This window comes from Parasteatoda tepidariorum, chromosome 10 (genome assembly GCF_982258835.1).
Source record: "Parasteatoda tepidariorum strain Cologne lab strain chromosome 10, Ptep-v5.0, whole genome shotgun sequence".
Classification (NCBI taxonomy): domain Eukaryota; kingdom Metazoa; phylum Arthropoda; class Arachnida; order Araneae; family Theridiidae; genus Parasteatoda; species Parasteatoda tepidariorum.
Window position 1 is genome coordinate 36,058,459 of NC_141764.1, and position 21,867 is coordinate 36,080,325.

The 21,867-nt window shown below is 32.2% G+C and overlaps 1 protein-coding gene across 2 annotated transcripts; it reads right to left on the reverse strand.

Annotated features, from left to right (window-relative positions):
* Nucleotides 1-1,748: 1,748 nt before the first annotated feature.
* Nucleotides 1,749-19,230, reverse strand: LOC110283127 (caspase-1-like). Of its 2 annotated transcripts, XM_087153010.1 has the most exons (9): nt 19,079-19,230; nt 18,834-18,910; nt 17,306-17,382; nt 13,650-13,704; nt 11,383-11,521; nt 7,123-7,273; nt 5,048-5,235; nt 3,577-3,760; nt 1,749-2,096 (listed from the first exon to the last, which is right to left on the reverse strand). In XM_087153010.1, exons 4-9 carry the CDS (start codon nt 13,697-13,699, stop codon nt 1,855-1,857), a joined length of 954 nt encoding a protein of 317 aa, XP_087009136.1. In that variant the 5' UTR covers nt 13,700-13,704; nt 17,306-17,382; nt 18,834-18,910; nt 19,079-19,230; the 3' UTR covers nt 1,749-1,854. The 2 variants fall into 2 exon arrangements, with proteins under 2 accessions (XP_087009136.1, XP_087009135.1); XM_087153009.1 differs by lacking the exons at nt 18,834-18,910; nt 19,079-19,230 and adding an exon at nt 17,551-17,825.
* Between the last annotated feature and the right edge of the window lie 2,637 nt (nt 19,231-21,867).

Consider the following 21,867-nt stretch of genomic DNA (forward strand, 5'->3'; position numbering starts at 1 on the left):
ACATTCTTAATTTATTATATATGACAAGTTGTCACTAGAAATGTTGTGGCAAACTTTAACAAACTTAAGAAACATCAACTAGATTAAAATTGCATAGAAACCCATGCCCAGAAATATCGTCTTACGCCACTAAGGGTACTTCCCATTTCTTCATGTGCTTCTGAACAGGTCATAATAGAGAAGCGCCCCTAACCTCTTACGATGACATTTCCGGGCATGTATTCTTATGCAATTTTTATCTTGATGATGTCCCCTAACTCCCTTAAAAATTTGTACCAACATTTGCGCAACACCTCGTTATATAAAACGTTTTTAACTTGTACATTTCGACAAATTCAGATTTGAAATTTCCACACCAGCATTAGGCAGGATCAAGCATTTGTAGAAATGCAACAAAAAATTTGTTACCCAGTTTAATAAGCTTACTTTGAAAGGCTTCTTTAATGTATTCTGAGTACGAATGTATACTTATTTGCCGAAATTTTCTAATCTCTGTAACTATCTGAACAAACCTCGCTTATATTTTTGTTTTAATTTTCTGATTTTGATAAATTAAAATAATAAATCAGTAGCTTTTATTGTTTTCATAAAATTATGTTTCAAGAAGGGAGTTTCATAAATGCATTTATAAAAATTGATTTCGCGTTATCAGTTGCAGAAATATGGCAAAATAAAAGAAATAAAAATCTAAACATTTCGTACTCTTAACAGCCCAAAATACTGCTGGGAGATACCGAATTTTAATATCCCAGATAATATCAATATCACACAGTATCACAATTTTCTTCCAATTGAAAAAAAAATAAAGTTATTTTTCAGTTTTATAAAATCACCGTCACCGAAATCAAATTTATAAACTCTCACGATAATATCGTTTCAGTGATTATCCTTATCGATAATACTAGCCATATTATCGTATTCCAGATTTATCGTTTTCAGTATCAGACATTGTTAGTATCATTATCGATCTTGTAAGAATATTAAATACTATTCAAAATATCGTTACATGATATTTTTAAAAAAATACATCGGTGCTTCACGATATCGCCTAGATGTAGCCCAAACTAACTACATATTTATTCTCTTAGCTAAACTACTTGCCACATTTTTCACATTGTGGTTACCCCGTTTTTTTTGGAGGATTCATCATTTAAAAAATAAATTTATTCAATGAAGTTTTATTTTGTGTGAGATTTAGTAACTTTATCAATAACAACTTTATTAACAAGTACGAGTAAAATATTTTATTTCTATATAAAATTCTAGATTGCAGCAGAGAAAGACTAATGGTTTACATGAAAAACTTTGGCAACATAACCACATTTAAGTTAATTTTTAATTAGCAGAAATATTATTAGAATATATATTAGAAAATATATTAGACAATATATTAGAAATATATAACATATAATATCAATATATATTAGAAAATTCATTAGTAGAGATATATAATTTTTGTTAATTACGATGGAGGTCTCTGTACGTTTTATTGAGTAATTTTCATATCTGTAAGCAACTTTAAAAACAAAATTATCGCATAAATACTTTTCACGATTACTATAATTGTTATCACGATTTTTAATAAAATATCGGAGCTTTACAATATATCGATATTTTCACATCTAGCTTAAAGTACTATTTCATCTCCTAGTACCTCAATTAAGACTCCTCAAATTAAATTCATGTTTACGGAATGAAAGTGTGCTGTCCGTAAAATTTACTAACTTTATCAATAACAACTTCAAAAACAAGTGTAAGTAATTTATTTCTATATAAATTGTAGATTGAATAGATTGTAGTCACATTTCATCTAATTTTTCTTTTTCTGAAATATAGATTGCAGCCACATTTCATCTAATTTTTCTTTGGCAGAAATTTCACCATTTTTGTCAAAGTTGAATACGTGGAAGGTACTTGTTTCTTGTTATCTGTCTCTGTACTACCTGTATCAAGACTTTCATATTCGTAAGCAACTTTCCGACAAACTACAGTTAGCATTGAAAGTAAATCCGAATCATCAGCTCTCTTTTCTAATACTTCACATAAGGATTGGATGAACCATGATCCTTTTCCATTTCGTTTCCAAGCTATGAATTCTGCAAAAAAGAAAAGCTCAGCTTATGGATTTTTCTTTTTATTATTTAACACACATCGCCAAAACATTCTACAAAACACCAAATTGCATATAGATAAATTTTTAAGCATTTACAAATAGCTTATGGCCATGGCATTTTAAAAAAAAAAATACATGACAACCGGCGAAATATGATATACATCAAGCGTCCTATAGAACACCAATTTACAAACCGGAAAAGTATACATTTAATACTTTACCATGGCACTCTATAGAATTTCGAATGACAGACTGGCAAAGTATAAAATGAGAGAATATTTACCATATTGCCTGGGTATTTTAGAAAAAGACAAACCGAATAACAAGCTTACTTTGAATAAAGGATATTTATAGCTTACATTTTTTTTCCTGAATAGCATCCATATTTTTAAGAAGGATTGCTTTATCAGTACCCTTTTTTTAAATAATTTTGCCTAAGAGTATTTGTCATTCTACAGATAGTCTAGGTATTATATACAATACTTAGGTAAAGTATATATATGAATTCTCAAAATGTTGTCAAACTTTCAAGCTATTCTATAAAAGCATCTAGATATTCTAGAGAATGCTCGTGTTTTAACTCCTTCCTTCTCGCTCCCTCGAAAATGACGGGGTGAGTTTTCGCTCGCTATTTCTCGCTCCCGTGATATTGACGGGCTGGAGTGTTCAGTAGTAATGCGCCAATAAGAATAAAACTAATTCATTTCTTTTGGCCGGAAAACATTTTATTTCTCATTTTACACACCATATAGCAGTACCAGGATATTTTTATGGTAATTGTAAATAGTTAGTTTATTTTAAACTAGATACTAGAACTTATCAAATACGTGCATTTGGCAAAGACACTTTTATGACCGTTTTCTTGAAAATTAATTAAATATTATCAAATATTATCAGTAACAGAGTAGCAGATATATAAGCAAACCTTCTTTAAATTTATCTCCAGAACTGATGTTTTTATATAAAATTCTTTAGTAGTATTATACTTAAATAGGTATTTTGCAGGTTTTCGGAACTTCTACTAGATAATAACACAATATACATAAACATTCAAGTGCTTACATTGGATTCATGATTTTTTTCCACCAAAAAAGTTATTAGTTATGAAGGTTTTTATTGTTTTCTTTTTTAAATCTTGCATAATACCATAAAATGACAATGTAATAAAGTTTAGGTGGTGAAATAATCTTCGTTAGGATCCTGACAATCTTCTTTTAGATAAAGATATCTAAAGTTTTCAGGGATGTGTTCTGAGTTCAATAGTTTAGCTTATTTTATGTATAGTTATTTAGAATAATTAAAAACAATCTCAGTGAGTAATTCATTCCGACATTAAAACCTTGATTTATACATTGTTGCAAAACTAATCATGAATTACAAAAATTAATTTTACTTTCTTTAAATATTTTAAATACTTTGATACCACCTTTACCCTATAAGTATGCAAAACAAATATTACTAACTTGGTGATGTCGAATAAGCAATTAAAAAGTCCGCTTTCACTGGGATTTTGAAAGACTGTACTGTTTCACGCATGTGCTGCAAGCTATTCCCCTGTGGCTGCGCCCATACCCTAGGAAACAAATCCGATGCCAAAATGTTGTAGAAAATGCTTATTCCTGGATCGTAATCATTTCCACGACAAGCCTGTAAAATCCAAAATAATAAGTGAAAAAGTCATCTAGGGTAAACCGACCAGTGAAGGAACACTACCCAGTGAAGGAACATTTCATATATATTGATTAAAAATAAGAATTTGAAAGTTTTTCTTTAGATTGATTGGTAACAATAGCTTACTGCCAAACAATAGGAAGTCATCTAGCAATGTTTTAGATTACCTGGTCAAATAGACTTCTCTGGAAAAAATTTTGAATTTGTTATTATCTCTGTAACACCTTGCTTCTTTGAAAGAATTATAAGGTGAGTGTTTGTATTTATATGTTTGAAGTGGAATTAATTGCATGTAATAGTCTTATTTTTCTCACTGTGAAAAAGAGAATTCAAAATATAGTTATTGAAGTTACGTTTTATTTTTTTAAGCATCATAGCAGCATAATAAAGTACTGAGATAAGGTGGTGTTTATTCACTGGATCACCAAACGATGAAAAACCAGTGAAGGAACAAGCGTTCCCTTACTGCTTTTTTTTTTTTTTAAGTTAATGAAAATAAAGGAAGAACTTCAATTTTCTTGTACCTTTAGTGATGTTCCGCATCAAAAGTATGTTAAAAATACGAAACACAACTTCTAACCAGTGAGGGAACAGACATGTTCCTTTACTGGGCATAGATTTCCCAGTGAATGAATAGTATGTGTTAATATGTTGACATTTTAATTTTCAATTCATGATTACAAAAAAAGTTAACATTTTCCAAGTATTTATATGTTAAAATTTCAGGAATAGGTTTGTTTTTAAATATTTGTATGGCTTATAAATTCATAAAGAGCATTAGAAAATAACCAAAATTAAGTGTTCATTCACTGGTAAGAGCTGTTCCTTCACTTGGTCTTCTTACTACTTGTTATTTGAACCTCCAAAACTTAAAAACAATATTATGTAAGTTCTCGACAGTTGTTTTACATAATTTGCAATTAGTAACAAATATGTTGACACTGTCATTTAACTAAAATTACGAATTTTGAAATTAATATGATTTTTTAAAAGGCAAGCGAAGCTTAAGTATTCCTTCACTGGTTTGTTTACCCTATATAGCTGTACTTCTACTCAACCAAACATAGAAAGTTATTATCAATATTCCTTACATTTCATTTCACGCAAGTTAGTATGAAAAAAAAATTTACTAATGGTTGTAAACCAAGAGGCAAATAGGGATACCAACAACATGATTACTTTGATTTTATGTAGACTTTTTATTAAAAGGCAGAACAAAACACGGAACATTTTAAGGAGGTATTGTAATAAGTACCATCTTACTTGAATAAAAAATATCTTTGGTTTTCCTGCTAGTGAATCACATTTGTCACCGTCGAATGGAGCAAATAGACTTTCTGTTGGATAGATAGTATCGTTAGCACACAAGTATTCTTCATTATGGTTAACTTCTCCATGAGTTAAAACACAGCATACAAAACAGCTTGCTTCTTTGTGGTATTCCTTCTCATCTAAAATAACACAGAACTAATTTATTTCCAAACACGATTGAACATTCTTAGACAAATTTTCTTCAATGGCAATCAGTTATCAGAAAATATGGCTATTTCAAATAAATAGACTTATTATGATTCTTCAGATGATGTTTATTCACACTTTACATTAATGGTTTCCATAGTTCGCATTGAGGTTTTTCCCAGCAGGAATGATAGGATACATTATAGAGTATTTCAGCCATAAAAATATGAAAAGGGCCACACAAATTAAGAGTTGTCCCATTCTTTATTTAGATATTCTGTAAGAGAATTGGTTGCAAGAAATTCTTTAACGTAATAGAACGCTTTCCAAAAAAAGAAAACTCAACCATCTCGATTCGTTTAAACAGGAGATGCCATATAGACTGCAGGGAATTTTTAGGATTTTCTTAATGAGTATATTTCCAAACACTCAAGCACCAAGAACCAACCCATTAACTTTAGAAAGTAATCTTTCAATTGGAATATTGACTTTTTATGACTTGATATATATATATATATATATATATATATATATATATATATATATATATATATATATATATATATATATATATATATATATATATATATATATATATATATATATATATATATATATATATATATATATATATATATATATATATTATTATGAATTGATTATATGAATTGATATATGAATATATATATATATGAATTGATATATATATATATATATATATATATATATATATACAATCGGGCCTCTATTCAATGAAGTCGCTAAATCACGATAATAAGTTTGTTATGTAGAAAATTAGTTAAATAGAAAATCACCTTTTGAAATACCTAAACGACACAAAACAGGTTTTAAATTCATAAACACTAGACACAATTAAAATAGCAATTAATACACCTTTATCTTGCAAAATAGTATCTACTATTTATTTTATAAATCTTAACCATAAAAGATATCAGCATGGAAAGCAAGAATGGAGCAAAACATAATCCAGTGTTACACTATCATGCTACATACATTTTCAACTAAAAGCAGCTAAATTTATGCATAAAATTACATATGCATTTATTTCAAAAGTAACGTTAAACATGCATTACCATATGCGTTCTTAAGTTTAATTGCTACTGATAAAATCCGTTAATTTTGTTTGAGTTTTTCGTTTGAAATGCAAACAAAAAGGGAAAGAGATTTTACTGTTTTCTCTAAAAATTAAGTGGTTTCAAAAATCAATTCAAGGGCATTTACCCCATTAAATGCTTTAACAAGTTTAAAATGTTCTGAAATATTTTTGGGAAATAGGAAAAGCGGATCTTAAAGAAAAGTTCGCTAAATTGAAAATTTACTTCCCTATTTGGAAGTTATTTTACGAAGAAATTTCTAAAATGTCTAGACAGCCGTCTTGTATAACCGTGAAAAAAGGATTTTTTTTCTCTCCTTATTGTTATATTCCTTATTGTTTCCCTTTTGTTTCTTTATTGTAAATTGTGTTATGTATAACATTGCATGATAAATTCACCCGAAAATTCTTCTGATGATAAATAAATTTTCCCCGATGTTTGTCCCGAGAGTTTCCTTGCAATCTTTCTTGTATACAAACTTCAAAAGTTGCGGATTTGAATATTCCCTGTTCAACGCTGTAGATATTATAAAATAACTATTTTATGACACCACCTTTCGTCTAAGTTTGATTCAATAATATAAGATATTGGAAGTAAACGTTTACTGTATCAAACCTATAACTGGGTTAAGACCTTTGGCGACGATAAATTAAAATAGAACAATATTTGTAAATTTTTTACACAATAATTTTGAGTGAAACTAAGTGAGTGAGTGCTGAAAATAGGAAACATTATTTAAAGATTTGTCAAAGTACCAATACTTACTCTTGGTTTCATTTTCGAGTATGGTTTTTATCTGCGAAGCTCTTTTATCAGGATATACTGTTACATCAAAGCCACGACTCCTGAAGAAGCCTTTTAAAGCGATTGCATCCAGTTCGGAATAGGGTCTATCTTCAGGTCCAAAAGTAAATGTCTTTGAAGTAATGTGCAATAATCAATTGAGTTGTATATTTTAAATTGTTTCTATAACACATTAATATAAATACGAAGTTTAACCCTTTAACTCTCAAACATATCGACAAAATTGTAAAGATTTCATCTCGTTGGAGTTTTAGAATTGAGTACAGTCTGAAAATAGTTTGTAAGATTGAAAATACAGTGATCTCACCTACAAATTGAATTAGGAGGTCAAACTTTATTCGTAGTTAACAGCTAAAGGGTTAAAGCATAAAAATTAAAAACATGAATTAAGCATCAAATAAAATGTTCATTAGTGTTCGTAAATATTTACAAAATCGGTCAATTTCTTTTCACTAACATCTCAATCATTAACTCATTTTTTTTCCAGATTTATCAAGAAATACACAAATAATAAATTCTCACATGAAATCGCCAAACTTGCCAAGAAATAATTTTACCCTTTTCTTACGATCAATGTTTGATGCAAAAACAAAGGTAGTAAACAATAGTTACTTGAATATTTTATTGACATTCATAACTTGTTTACTTTTGATGGAAAATTGAAAACACGGACGTGTATTGAAATTATGGAATTCTACAAAACATTTCATTTATTTAAACCTGTAAAATGATTGAAAAGTAGAGAAGTAAGAAAATATCTGTAGAAAGGCGAGTTATATATATATAGTGATACCTCGAGATACGAGTTTAATTTGTTCCGTAACCTTGCTCGTATGTCAATTTGCTCGTATCTCAAAGCAATTTTCCCCATTGAAATTAATTGAAATGCCATTAATCCGTTCCAGCCCCAAAAATGCTACCCCCAATTGTTTTTGTTACGTGTTTTTGAATAAGAAAAATGTATTTATAAATGACAAATATTGTATAAAAACATAATAAAAGAAAATGTAAAGCAAAAAAAAACTGGTTTTATAAAGTGTACATACATATTTGTATTTTGGTCACTTAAATGCAACTTGCACACATCTTAAATGCTACTGTATGCTTAATTTTAGTCACTGCTTTTCTCTTCACCGGTCTTTGCTTTTTTAGCTGGATTAAAAAAAAACTGTCCAAGGAGGTTTGTTTCTTCCTCCTTCTCAGAATGCTGCAGAAATGAGTTAGGCGAGTGTCATGAAATAGTTCCGATGCACAACCAGATGCAGCTTTTTCGGGATGTTTCCTTGCACGAACTGTGAAATTCTTGCCCACATTCCCAAGAACACTTTTATCTCACTTGTAGAGATAACCTCCTCCACCTCTGGCTCTTCCTCGAAACCAATTTCTTGCAGAACCCCCGAATGCTGCTGCGACGGTAACTCTTGTAATTCCTCTGTCGTCAGTTCCTGAGAGTACTCCTCGATGAGCTCGTTCACGTCTCTCTCACCCATTACCAGGTCCATGGATTTTCCCAGAGGCCCAATATCCTCCTCCACTGGCACTTTGGGTTTGAATCCTTCGAAGCTATAGACTCAGGCCACTGCACAATTTTCGGCTACAGACTCACTCTGGCCACAGCTTCTTCCATGCAGAGGTCAAGATCCTCGTTGCAACGCTCAGCCAGGCCTGATCAATAATTCTGAGGCATATCACGATGTTGAAGGGGTCCTCCCAGTACTCTCGAAGGGTGAGGTTTCTGTTTTCTGTCACCTCAAAGCAGCGCCGGAACAGGTGCTTAGTGTACAGCTTTTTAAAATTAGAAATCACCTGCTGATCCATGGGCTGCAGGATAGGAGTCGTGGTAGATCGAGAACCTTAATAAACTTGAACTCTTTGAGGATGTCATGTTCGAGGTTCGGTGGGTGAGCAGGAGCATTGTCGAGGATGAGAAGGGCTTGCCTGGCCGTTCCTCGTATCTCAAATGTCACTCGTATCTCAAAACAAAACTTCGCTCGCTTGACAGCTCGTATCTCAAATAACTCGTATGTTAGGGCACTCGTATCTCGAGGTATATAAAGAGAGAGAGATTTATGTATATCATCAGAAATATATAAACTTACTTCAAAATATCGTATGAGAACTCTTATTTTTATTAAAATTTCAGATTCTCCAAAAAAAGTACCAAAGTTTGGCATTACAGGTTTTTTTATTTTGGTTCACAGATGGTGCTGTAATTGCGAAATGAAAAGGGAGTATCGATTGTTTTGAATGAATATATCTTGAGAAATGCATATCAGATACGGGGAAAAATAAAAATAAACGTGTTAAATATTTAGAAAAAATCTCTTTAATGCTATTAGCCTCAACCCTCTCCTAACACCTAATGGTGGAGGCCCATATACTATTAACTCTAAAAAATACAATAGCTTCTTGACATGATAAAAATTAAGATTTTTACCTAAATCGTATTTTTAATTGCTTTAGCTTTTCAGCGAATATAATTAATTTAATGCATTGTCAACCAACTATTGGATTTTGTGCCACTTACACTCATTTCGAAAAATTAAGAATAATTTAAAATCACAGGAAATTGAACCCCAAAGTAAAAATTTCACCTGCAGAATTATCACGGAAATCTTACAGAATAATATGCAAATTACAGTACGTCACAATGACGAGAGTGTAATAGTGGGGTATATAAAAAATGGTGACAAAGAAGTAAGATTGGCTTACAAGCGTTCTGTAAGCCGCTCAGTGCCATAACCAAATACTTATGACACAGTCGATGATTTTTTAAGTGGTTGTCCAAAGTGCAATCTTTAGACTTTGACAACGATTCCGAGATGATTGAAATGTCAATAGATGTTACAGTACAGGTCATCCCCGAGTTACAACACCGTATGAAGACTAGTATTTGGAAGTAACTGTCAAAAAAGAAGCAGGCGGGTCACATCCAAGACTGCACAGCGTTCGATCTGTCTCGTCAGCTATCTGCAACTACGACTACCACAGTTTCAAGACAAACCGCGTACAGAAGCTTAGAAAATAAAATATTGGTCTAAATACTGGCAGGGCTGTCAGATGTGCTCTACTCTCGGCAACTTACTGTCGTCAGCGATTAGCCTGGAGTAGAGAGCATGCCATGTGGTCATCATCATGGTTAGCTTGTGTGATGTTTTCCGACGAGTCCAGGTTTAGTTGGTAGTATGATTTACGTCGGACTTCAATCATCTCAAATGACGTCGGTGCAGTCTGATTCGCGTCATGTGGAGAACGCCACAGATACTCGTTACCACGAAACAACATCATTGAGCGTCGCGGGGGTGCAAGATTAATTGTTTGGTGTCGAATTATACTAGGTTCCAGAACAAATCGGTATGTTCATATCGGAAACATCACAAGCCAAATTTATCGAGACATCATTCTTGAACAACAGGTATATTTGTTTAGAAGTGCCATGAGCACAGAAGTTATGCTTATGGATGACAACGCTTGTCCTCACCAAACATCATAAGCGAATGCCTTTATTCTGAGGATTTCAAATCTATGAAATGGTCAGCATTCTCACCTGACTCTAATCAGATAGTATGTGTGGGACATGCTTGGTCGACGAGTTTCAAACAGCCAACTTCCTCTTACATGTGTACCGGAAGTTCGGAGAGTATTGCTTGCTAAGTGGAGTAATCTTCCCCAAGTCCAGGTCGATAATTTGATACTCAGCATGCTTTGGATTTGTATGAACTGTATTTCATCGCGTGAGAGGCATACAATGTATTAACCATCATACAAAACATGTAATATTTAGCTTTTGTAAAAGATATTTTTTTATTATTGCTCCAGGGAGCAAGATCATAGTCTTTATGAATAGAAACATACATACATTATCTTTTTTGTTCTTTATCTTTTGCTTAATAAATGGACATTATGAATGAGTCACGTTTGTTTTGATTCAGAACCTTTATTTGACGCACGGTACATTATCCTTAATTTATGGACAAGAGCGCAGCTTAACTCTCATCATTGTTAACTGTATCACTAATTTATGTGTCAACTCTTAAGCGGAACTAGTTTGAGATACTGGTTTCATTCAATTCTGAATCTATTCTTTAACCTAATTTTTTTACAAAATAGGTACAAGACTTTCTAATAAAATTGAACAATTCAGATTTAGGTTTTTTATTTTAAAATATTTAATACTCTTATGCTTAATGCATTTCATAATTTTCATTTTAAAATACATACCATATGATTGAAGATAAAGCATTTTCCTATTATTTTGTCTGAATTCTGCATTGAATAAACTTCATCATCATAAGCTCCTGATAAAATACTTTTAGAACTTTTTGCTTTAATTTCAGTCTTTGATTTCCTTTTTAATTCTCTGAAAAACAAATGTTATTTTATGAATATTTTTTTTAGCTAACTGAAAAGGTGAGTATAACAAGTTATAGTTTTATTTATTTTTCAATAATCTTAAAATTTTTAAACTAAATGAGGGGTGGCAAGAATAACATGATATAATTTTATTAAGCTTCAGCAATCATTAGGGAGATTTCGCAATTTTACATATCTTTTCGTATGTTTCCGCAGATAAGATTTGAAGTAACTGCCCATACGCACCTATAGTTTCCTTTTGACAACCAACATGAACGAAAAAAAAAAGATTTTGTAGAGAGTTAAAATCACTAACGTAACGAAAAACAAGAAATCACCGAATGAACGGTACTTTACTATGAATTTATTATACGAATGGGAATATTACGAACTAATTATTTCTAAAGCTGAACGATTTTATGACAAGTTCGTTTAATTACTTGGGAGAATTCTGAAACGTTATTCCACTAACCTCACTAACATAATCTAATATATATAATTCTCTTACGTGGCTCCCAAATTTTGGCTGTATTTTTTTTCCGCCGTTGGCAAAGTTTGCTTTGTTTTGTTTACGTTACTATTTCTCTTACACGGCGAATCGACCAATGATTGCCGCTAAAAATGTCACATGCCATGCTGAGGTGGCTCAACATATAGCGCTTTTAAAAACGGAAACTGAAATAACCAGAGAGCATCAGCTGCGGCAATCTCATACTATTAAGCTAGGCAGAAGTGAGTGATCTTTGTCGATAGATCTCTATTTTAGTATTTTGTCGAAAGCGCGTTTTTTCACGAATTTATATATTACGAATTTATTTGACGATTTTTGATTTATATTACGAATTATACTATAGCACATTTCTAATAGGTTTAACGAATTACATGTCATTTATTTGAATTCAAATTTATTTTAATGACTCAGTATTTACTAAAAAGATGTAATTTAAAAAAAAAAAAAAAAAAAAAAAGTTTTTATATGGATTTGAATGACTGTTTTCAATTCTTAGAACTTTGTACATTTCCAATGTACCTAAGTTAGTAGCGAGCGAAGCGAGCTTGGTTTGCGAAGCAAACCATATAAGATTGCGTAGCAATTTTCAGGGTTTGGCGAGCGTCAGCGAGCAGGTGGCGCAGCCCACTAGTATAATTTTATTACCCTTCGGTGTAATATATTTTAATGAATATTAAGAAGTATACAAACTGGCTGATAATGATCTAATCCAAAAATATTAATTGCATATTTTTACAGACTGTGTTGTTGACTATATTCATTTGCATTGTGTAAACATCCTTTTTAACCTAATATTTATACTCTGCATTCTATATCATCATGTTTTTATATTCTATATCCTGAATCTGACTTACCTTTTTCGATACTATGTTTATACTCCTTGAAGATAACGTGAACTTTACTGGAGACTTAGATCGGTGTGTAAATAGAATAAGATAAATATGTGTAAATATAGAATATTCTATTCGGGAAGACAGTTATATTCTTGATAAATGTTTATTAACAAGAACTTCTGTCAAAAGTGAAGGAAATGTATATATTAGGAATCGCAAATTAAAATTTAAGAAAAAAAAAAACTCCAACGAAATCTCAAAGTCACTACTGAGGAAATCGGGAATAAAATTATCAATACTTGATTGATTAATAAAATTGTCAATACCTGATTGATGGAAATAAAATTATCAATACCTGATTGATTTTCGAGGAAAATAAATAGGAGTGAAATGGTAATTATTGGCATATACCCCTCCCTTTGCATTGATAATTCCATAAATGTCAATAACTTCTTTGTTTCTTATTTTCCGCCTTATGTATAGTTTTTTGTTATTGTGCTTACTTTATTTATTTCATTTTTGATTCTGAAAATATATATTTAATTGCAGTGATTCTGGAATACCCTGATAAAACAGATTTTTATTTTTTCATGTATATCTTTTCCCATTATACATTCATTAAAATATCAAAAAATTTAAAAATATCCATTACGTCTGTATCTTAATAGTTTTACTTTATACCCTATAAATAAATAAACATGAATCACAATTGTAAAAGATTATTGAAATCACTATATATCGACAAAAACTTTAAATTAAGGAAATATATGAACAAAATATTTTATAGATACTCTTTTTCTCTGCGCCCAAAACCTACGTCTTCTTCGTCTCCGCCTTGCATATTTCCTACAAATTCATTTAAACAATATCATTTCAGATTATCATAATAATAAATACTGCAAAAATATATAAATAATAATATTAAAAATTATAATATTATAAATAATAATAATATAAATTATAATATTATAGATTATAATATTTTAAATTATAATATAATAATGATAATAATGCGAAATGCATTGCATTTTTACAATTGTTTACAAAAATAAATTTCCACCTAGATTAGCGTTGCCGAGGCTGGCAACAATATGCGGCATTCGTCAGTGGACTGATCGTTAAGACACGGTTCCCAGCAGATCACCGAAGTCAAGCATCACTGGCCGCGGTCAGTGTGCGGATGGGTGACCACTTGGATCAGTCTGCGTAGGGACCGAGGGTGTGCGGTATTTGTCCTCGTTAAACTGTGCTACCGTAAAGTGCTCGACTTTGCGTGCAGGTCGTTGGGCTAGCGAAGCGGGGGTGCCATCCCCTCTGCTGAGGATCAAAATTGTGATGGCATGTCTTCGGATCATCCTCAGGGATGCTTCCCAGACCGTCGCCAATAGCCCATTGTGCAGCTCTAGTGCGACGTAAATGAACTACAACTACAACAATATGCGGCATTCAATTTATTTTTATCTGCTGTTGCGGTCTTTGTTGTTTGCTTTATTGGAAAAATAGTTTAATCATTCAGAAAAAAAACTCATTTACGCTTCTAACTGCTTTAAGTCTTTCAATAATACTACTTTTGGCCGAGATAGCCTGGTTGGTGGGGCACTGGACCCATGTCCAAGAGGTCGTGAGTTCGATCCTCGCCGGCCGAAGACTCCGCGTGTAGTAAATGGTGACTGATGGACGGCAAATCTGACGAGTCGCAAAGTCCTCCATGACAAATCAAAACCTCTGGGGGTACTGATCACGGAGTTTCTTTGTCTTCTGGATTGGTTCAAAATTACAAGGCCTCGGAGTTGAACATTAGTAGTCGTAAGCCGAAAATTGGGTCAGCTGTTCAACGAAGAATATAAGAAAAATAATAATAATAGTACTTTTACAAAAAAATTTATTACTTTAGCAGCACCTTGCTCCTCAAGTCTTAGAGTCATGTGGTTGTGTCATAAGACTTATTTACTGATTTTTTTTAAATTTTAATGAACATTTTCGTGTGAAATATGTAATTCGTTTACATTTTAGAACGCAACTGAACTGTTCATTCCTAAACTAAAGTTTAGTTGGCTTTCGGGTTACTAGAGATTGGATCTCTACGTAATCAGTAGCCTCTCTTAACGGGTAAGCATTTTATTTCTTGTTTTTATGGATTCTTATAATATAACTATTCTTACAATATAATTATGAATAAAAGTAATGGCTAAAATATCTGATAATAAATATTTGATAATTGAAAATATAATTATTGCTAAACCATTTATAAATTAACAAAATGTCATCTTCTAAAATGCATATAGAATGGCAAATATTAAATTTTTACAAAAACCAATTAGCACCTAAGGGGTCGGTCACATATGCTCAAAGTCAATCTGACAAAATTATTTTTTAAAGGTTTCAAAATTTAAAAATTTGAAAACTAATAACTTAAAAATATGAAAAATTAAGGATTTTTATGGTATTGATTTTTTAAAAAATAACTTGAGGCATTTTAACAATTATGTCTCTTTTCTAGATATAGCACTTAGGTTAAATCCATCGTTAGCTACGCTTTTAAGCAACTGCACGCTCGTCTCTCACTAACCATGAAAGCCAGAACTATAGTTTTTAACAATTATTCCTCTTCTCTGGATATGGCATTCACCCTCGAGCCATCTTTAACTACGCTGCTACGCATCTGCACTCACTTCCCTCATTGACCATGAGAGAAAGTTAACAATTTTGCCTCTTCTCTGGATATGGCATTCACCCTCGAGCCATCCTTAACTACGCGGCTAAAGGCCTGGTTTCTTAGGACAGGACGCCGTCAGCTGGAAATCAGCGCTAACCTCTGATTGGTCCATTTGTGAGTTTGATAGTATACGTCATCGTACGCTCATCTTGGACTACAATTACCGTCCAACTCAACTGCAGTTGGATTACAACGTGACGTTAACCACAGAATCAATGGCGGACAACATCCAACTGCACATTGAAATCAGCCAAGATTTTGATTTTGACATTAAACATAGCTTCTTCATTAAACATAGCACTCTTGATTTAGCTCAGCTATAATGTGTTTTTTCTTGGACAAAGTCATTATTTGTTCTCTAAAACACTGGTCGACAATAACAAAATCAGTACAAATTCAAAATAAATATTTGTTTACGTTATTAACGCATGCGCAATGAGAGATAATGTCTGCGTTGGACCGACTGCTCATGCTGAGCTAACAAAAAGTATTTTTTTGGCGTCAGATTTACGTCAACTTTCCGCTGATGCCCAGATAAGGCGCTAGTTCTAAGAAACCAAGCCTTGAGCTAACAAACCAGTATTTTGTTGGCGTCAGCGTGACGTTGACGTCCCGCTGACGCCCAGATAAGGCGCTTGTCCTAAGAAACCAGACCTTAAGCATCTGCACTCACTTCCCTCATTGACCATGAGAGAAAGTTAACAATTATGCCTCTTCTCTAGATATGGCATTCACCCTCGAGCCATCTTTAACTACGCGGCTAAGCATCTGCACTCACTTCCCTCATTGACCATGAGAGAAAGTTAACAATTATGCCTCTTCTCTAGATATGGCATTCACCCTCGAGCCATCTTTAACTACGCGGCTAAGCATCTGCACTCACTTCCCTCATTGACCATGAGAGAAAGTTAACAATTATGCCTCTTCTCTGGATATGGCATTCACCCTCGAGCCATCTTTAACTACGCGGCTAAGCATCTGCACTCACTTCCCTCATTGACCATGAGAGAAAGTTAACAATTATGCCTCTTCTCTAGATATGGCATTCACCCTCGAGCCATCTTTAACTACGCGGCTAAGCATCTGCACTCACTTCCCTCATTGACCATGAGAGAAAGTTAACAATTATGCCTCTTCTCTAGATATGGCATTCACCCTCGAGCCATCTTTAACTACGCGGCTAAGCATCTGCACTCACTTCCCTCATTGACCATGAGAGAAAGTTAACAATTATGCCTCTTCTCTGGATATGGCATTCACCCTCGAGCCATCTTTAACTACGCGGCTAAGCATCTGCACTCACTTCCCTCATTGGCCATCAGAGCCGTAATTTAGTTAACAATTATTCATCTTTTCTAGACATGGTATTCAGCCTAAATCCACCATTAGTTAGCGTTTACACCACTACACGAACTTCCTTCAATGACCATGAAAGCCAGAATTAAAATAGTAAACAATTACACTTCTTCTCTCGCTATAATAGTATTTAGGCCAAATTCACCTTTAGTTACGCCTTTGCGCCACTACACACAAGTCTTCCTCTGACCACGAAAACCAGAATCATTATAGTTATCAATTTTATGCCTCTTCTCTGAATACAGCATTCACTTTAAAAATCACCTTTAGCAACACGGCTACGTCGCTGCGCACACTTCTCCCACTGACCACATGAGAACAAAATCATAGTAATCGAACATTATTATTTTAAAAAAAGAAAAATGCAGTACTCACCTTAATTCACAATGAAAACGCTGATTTCAAATTGACAAAACACGATTTAAAAAATGACACGATTTGCTGTACCACACCTGAAAAATATAATCAAGCATGTTATCTGAGGTAAATTACATTTTAAAAACAATCCATTTTAGTGACTTGCGACTTCATCTTTATATTGCATTGTTTTATATTTTAATTTAATTTATTTGCATTTTATTTAATTATTTAAAGGATAAAAAAAATAATACTGTAGTCACCTCAATCTGTAAAGAAGCACACGTAGAAATCTATGTAAAATTAACACCTGAGAAATTTAATCGAGCTTGTTGGTACGATGAACTACATTTTAGTTTCACTTTCAGTTTCAGACAATCTACAAACCTGATCATACTTCAACATGAATAATCACTACTTTTTTTTCGAAATTTACTGGAATCTTTTGCAACATTCGATAATAAAAAAATTATAAAGAAAACAATATGAAAGATATGCTGTATTAGTCACTCAAAAAGAAAAATTGCGCTAATCAGTCAAAAAAAATCGATAAAATGTGAAATTGATAATGAACGTTTCGTTTATTTTTATTTTTTAAAGCAGCCTAATTTTTTATAACCGTAATTTTAAGATTTTTGTTTATTTTTTCCCTACAATGTTTTTTAATTTAGGATATTTTGAATCTTACATTGTTAGACACAAAAAAAGAGATCTCTCATGACAAAAATAAATAAATAAAGAGACAGAAATTATAAAAAAATTAATAAATAAAATAAAAAATAAAAAAACCTGAAACGCTTATTTAGATCGAGATTCACACTTCTTGAAATAGCTGCTTAGAATAAATCTAAAACGTTAACAGAAGTAGCATAACTGTTTTTTTTTCTTTTTCGAATTAATGAAAGTGATACAAGAAATTCCCATTTACTACTTTGTAATAACAGTTTAAAAGTCTATGTTTGTATTTTATATCTACAGTAATTTATTTTTAATTATTTCAAACAAAACAGATATGATATATCATATAACGGTCGCAACGTAAACATATGATGTAACGGTCGCTTCCCAATCTGTAGATTGCGACGCAAATGTGTCACAAAATATTTCGAATAAGTCGCCAAAGATACAAAGCCTTCTGAACATAGAAATGAAGTCGATAATATTTTACTGAAATTATTTACTAATTAAATCATTAATGCTGGTCTTATTGGAAAATACACATGTCGTTATTTGTTTATTTTTCATGCGAAAGAGGAATCTGTTGGTTCAGTTTATCAATCCTATTTCGATAGATGTAAATGTTTTCTTTTAGTATTGACAGTGATAACAGATTATTTAATAGATGTCAATGAATATTTACAAAATAATAATTTAGAAATAGAGCCTAAGTGTTTGGTGATCGAGATTCAAATCCAAAGTATGTCTGACGGCATAGGCGTCGCAGAGGTCCAATTTTTGAGGGTCCCGAAATTAAAATGCACAGTCACAATAGCTTTCTAAATTTCACAAATAAGAAGGGAAGAAAAAAGAAAAATGCAGTACTCACCTTAATTCACAATGAAAACGCTGATTTCAAATTGACAAAACACGATTTAAAAAATGACACGATTTGCTGTACCACACCTGAAAAATATAATCAAGCATGTTATCTGAGGTAAATTACATTTTAAAAACAATCCATTTTAGTGACTTGCGACTTCATCTTTATATTGCATTGTTTTATATTTTAACTTAATTTATTTGCATTTTATTTAATTATTTAAAGGATAAAAAAAATAATACTGTAGTCACCTCAATCTGTAAAGAAGCACACGTAGAAATCTATGTAAAATTAACACCTGAGAAATTTAATCGAGCTTGTTGGTACGATGAACTACATTTTAGTTTCACTTTCAGTTTCAGACAATCTACAAACCTGATCATACTTCAACATGAATAATCACTACTTTTTTTTCGAAATTTACTGGAATCTTTTGCAACATTCGATAATAAAAAAATTATAAAGAAAACAATATGAAAGATATGCTGTATTAGTCACTCAAAAAGAAAAATTGCGCTAATCAGTCAAAAAAAATCGATAAAATGTGAAATTGATAATGAACGTTTCGTTTATTTTTATTTTTTAAAGCAGCCTAATTTTTTATCGTCATATATATCAGCTAAATCTTTGCAAAAAGATTAATTATTCTCTCATTTTTTTACTTTGATAAATTTTAATCGATGACTATTCAAAAATCATTCTTTATTTGTCGGAAATATTGAGGGAGACTTTTAGAGATTTTTAATTATTGAGAAGGAGATAAACCCACTACCCTCCCACCTTCGCCAACGACTCCTGTGTCTGATGGGTTAGTTCATCATGTTCTCTCCAACCAGACTGACCACTCTTGACTTGTTCTGTCATGAACTATCACCTATTATACTGCGTGCTTAGTTGTTAGCTATGGTGGCTTCAGAGCCGGATTAAGCGTACGCTAGGCCCTAAACTAAAACTCAGTGGCGCGACAGCCCTAGAGGGCCGAGGCCTACTATGCCCATCTCAGTTTTCTTGACCTTGGGCTCTGGGGTGCAGAAGCAGATGTTCCGGTCAGGTGATCAGCCGAACGCGGAACCCCCAGTGTTTAGTTCCCAAGCATGCTTGATACTCATTTATCGACCCACTGAAGGGATGAAAGGCTGAGTCAACTTTGCCCGGCCCGAGGATCGAACCAGGGACCTGTAGCACGCTCAGCCACCGGGCGTCATACGCTAGGCCCTAGGTCATTCGAATTTTTGGAGCCCTTAGATTAAATTTTTTTTCTCGTATATTTTATATTTATTCAAATATAAAAGTATTTATGTATCATTTCATCTAAGAAAGCATATTTAAAATTAAAATAGATAATAATAAATTAAATTTTACTTTATTTTGTTAAATTAGAACTAAAAAATAATCATAACATTTTGAAAAAATTTTAAATTTATTAACGCTTTACAAAATCAACGAAACTATAAAATTGGTATTCAAAAATCCTTTTTTCTGCTCTTCCGATCAATAAACTCATCTATAATGTTATCAAATTTAATTTCACGGAGAACATCTTAATTTTTTAAAATGTGTTTTAAAAAAATCCATTTTAAAGGGGCCGTAATCTTTGGGGGCCCCAGGCCATGCCTAGTCTGGCCTAATGGGTAATCCAGCACTGGGCGGCCTAAAATATTTCTAAGGGCAATCAGCTGACCTCCAGCACTCAGTTGATGCCAACGCTAGTGTTGAATACGAAGTGTTGCCATAGATAAAGAGTTCTACTATAGGGTAAACCAACCAGTGAAAGAATACTACCCAGTGAAGGAACATTTCATATATATTGATTAATAAGAATTTGAAAGTTTTTCTTTAGATTGATTGGTAGTAATAGCTTACTGCCAAACAATAGGAAGTCATCTAGCAATGTTTTAGATTACCTGGTCAAATAGACTTCTCTGGGAAAAAAATTTGAATTCGTTATTATCTCTGTAACACCTTGCTTCTTTGAAAAAATTATAAGGTGAGTGTTTGTATTTATATGTTTGAAGTGGAATTAATCGCATGTAATAGTTTTATTTTTCTCACTGTGAAAAAGAGAATTCAAATACAGTTTTTGAATTTACGTTTTATTTTTTTTAAGCATCTTAGCATAACAAAGTACTGAGATAAGGGGGTGTTTATTCACTGGATCACCAAACGATGAAAAAGCAGTGAAGGAACAAGTGTTCCTTTGCTGTTTTTTCTTTTTTTTTTTCTAAGTTAATGAAAATAAAAGATAAACTTTAATTTTCTTGTACCTTTAGTGATGTTTGGAATCAAAAGTATGTTAAAAATACGAAAAACAACTTCTAACCAGTGAGGAAACAGGCATGTTCCTTTACTGCAGATTTCTCAGTGAATGAACAGTATGTGTTAATATGTTGACACTTTAATTTTCAATTCATGATTACAAAAAAAAGTTAACATTTTCCAAGTATTTATATGTTATAATTTCAGGAATAGGCTTATTTTTAAATATTTGTATGGCTTATAAATTCATAAAGAGCATTAAGAAATAACCAAAATGAAGTGTTTCTTTACTGGGTGTTCATTCACTGGTAAGAGCTGTTCCTTCACTTGGTCTTCTTACTACTTGTTATTTGAACCTCCAAAACTTGGAAACAATATTATGTAAGTTGAAGTTCTCTACAATTTTTTACATAATTTGCAATTAGTAACAAATTTGCTGACACTGTCATAAAATTATGAATTTCGAAATTAATATGATTTTTTAAAAGGTTAGCGAAGCTTAAGTGTTCCTTCACTGGTTAGTTTACCCTACATCATCTGTAGTAAAATTTGATCTCCAAAATAATAATAGCCTTTTTTTATTAATAATAACCGAATAAAATTGGATAATAACAAAGGGAGTAATGTGTGCGATATTGTCGGTTTTTAACTTGTTCTGTATTCCCTTCACTTTTTTTTTCTTTCCTCCAAGCCCTGAGCATGTACCTAGGTTATGAAAACCCTTAACCATATAGCCCAGGACTTGGCCGCTGGTCCAGCTCCACTCCAGCCTAAATAACATAAT

Excerpts from the sequence above, each read along its gene's own strand:
- LOC110283127 (XM_087153010.1), bottom strand. The coding sequence starts at position 13,699 with ATGCAAGGCGGAGACGAAGAAGACGTAGGTTTTGGGCGCAGAGAAAAA. Across the intron at positions 11,522-13,649 it reads TTTGGGCGCAGAGAAAAAGA|AGAATTAAAAAGGAAATCAA; the intron begins GTATCTATAAAA and ends TTTGTTTTTCAG. Across the intron at positions 7,274-11,382 it reads GCTTTATCTTCAATCATATG|ACATTTACTTTTGGACCTGA; the intron begins GTATGTATTTTA and ends ATTACTTCAAAG.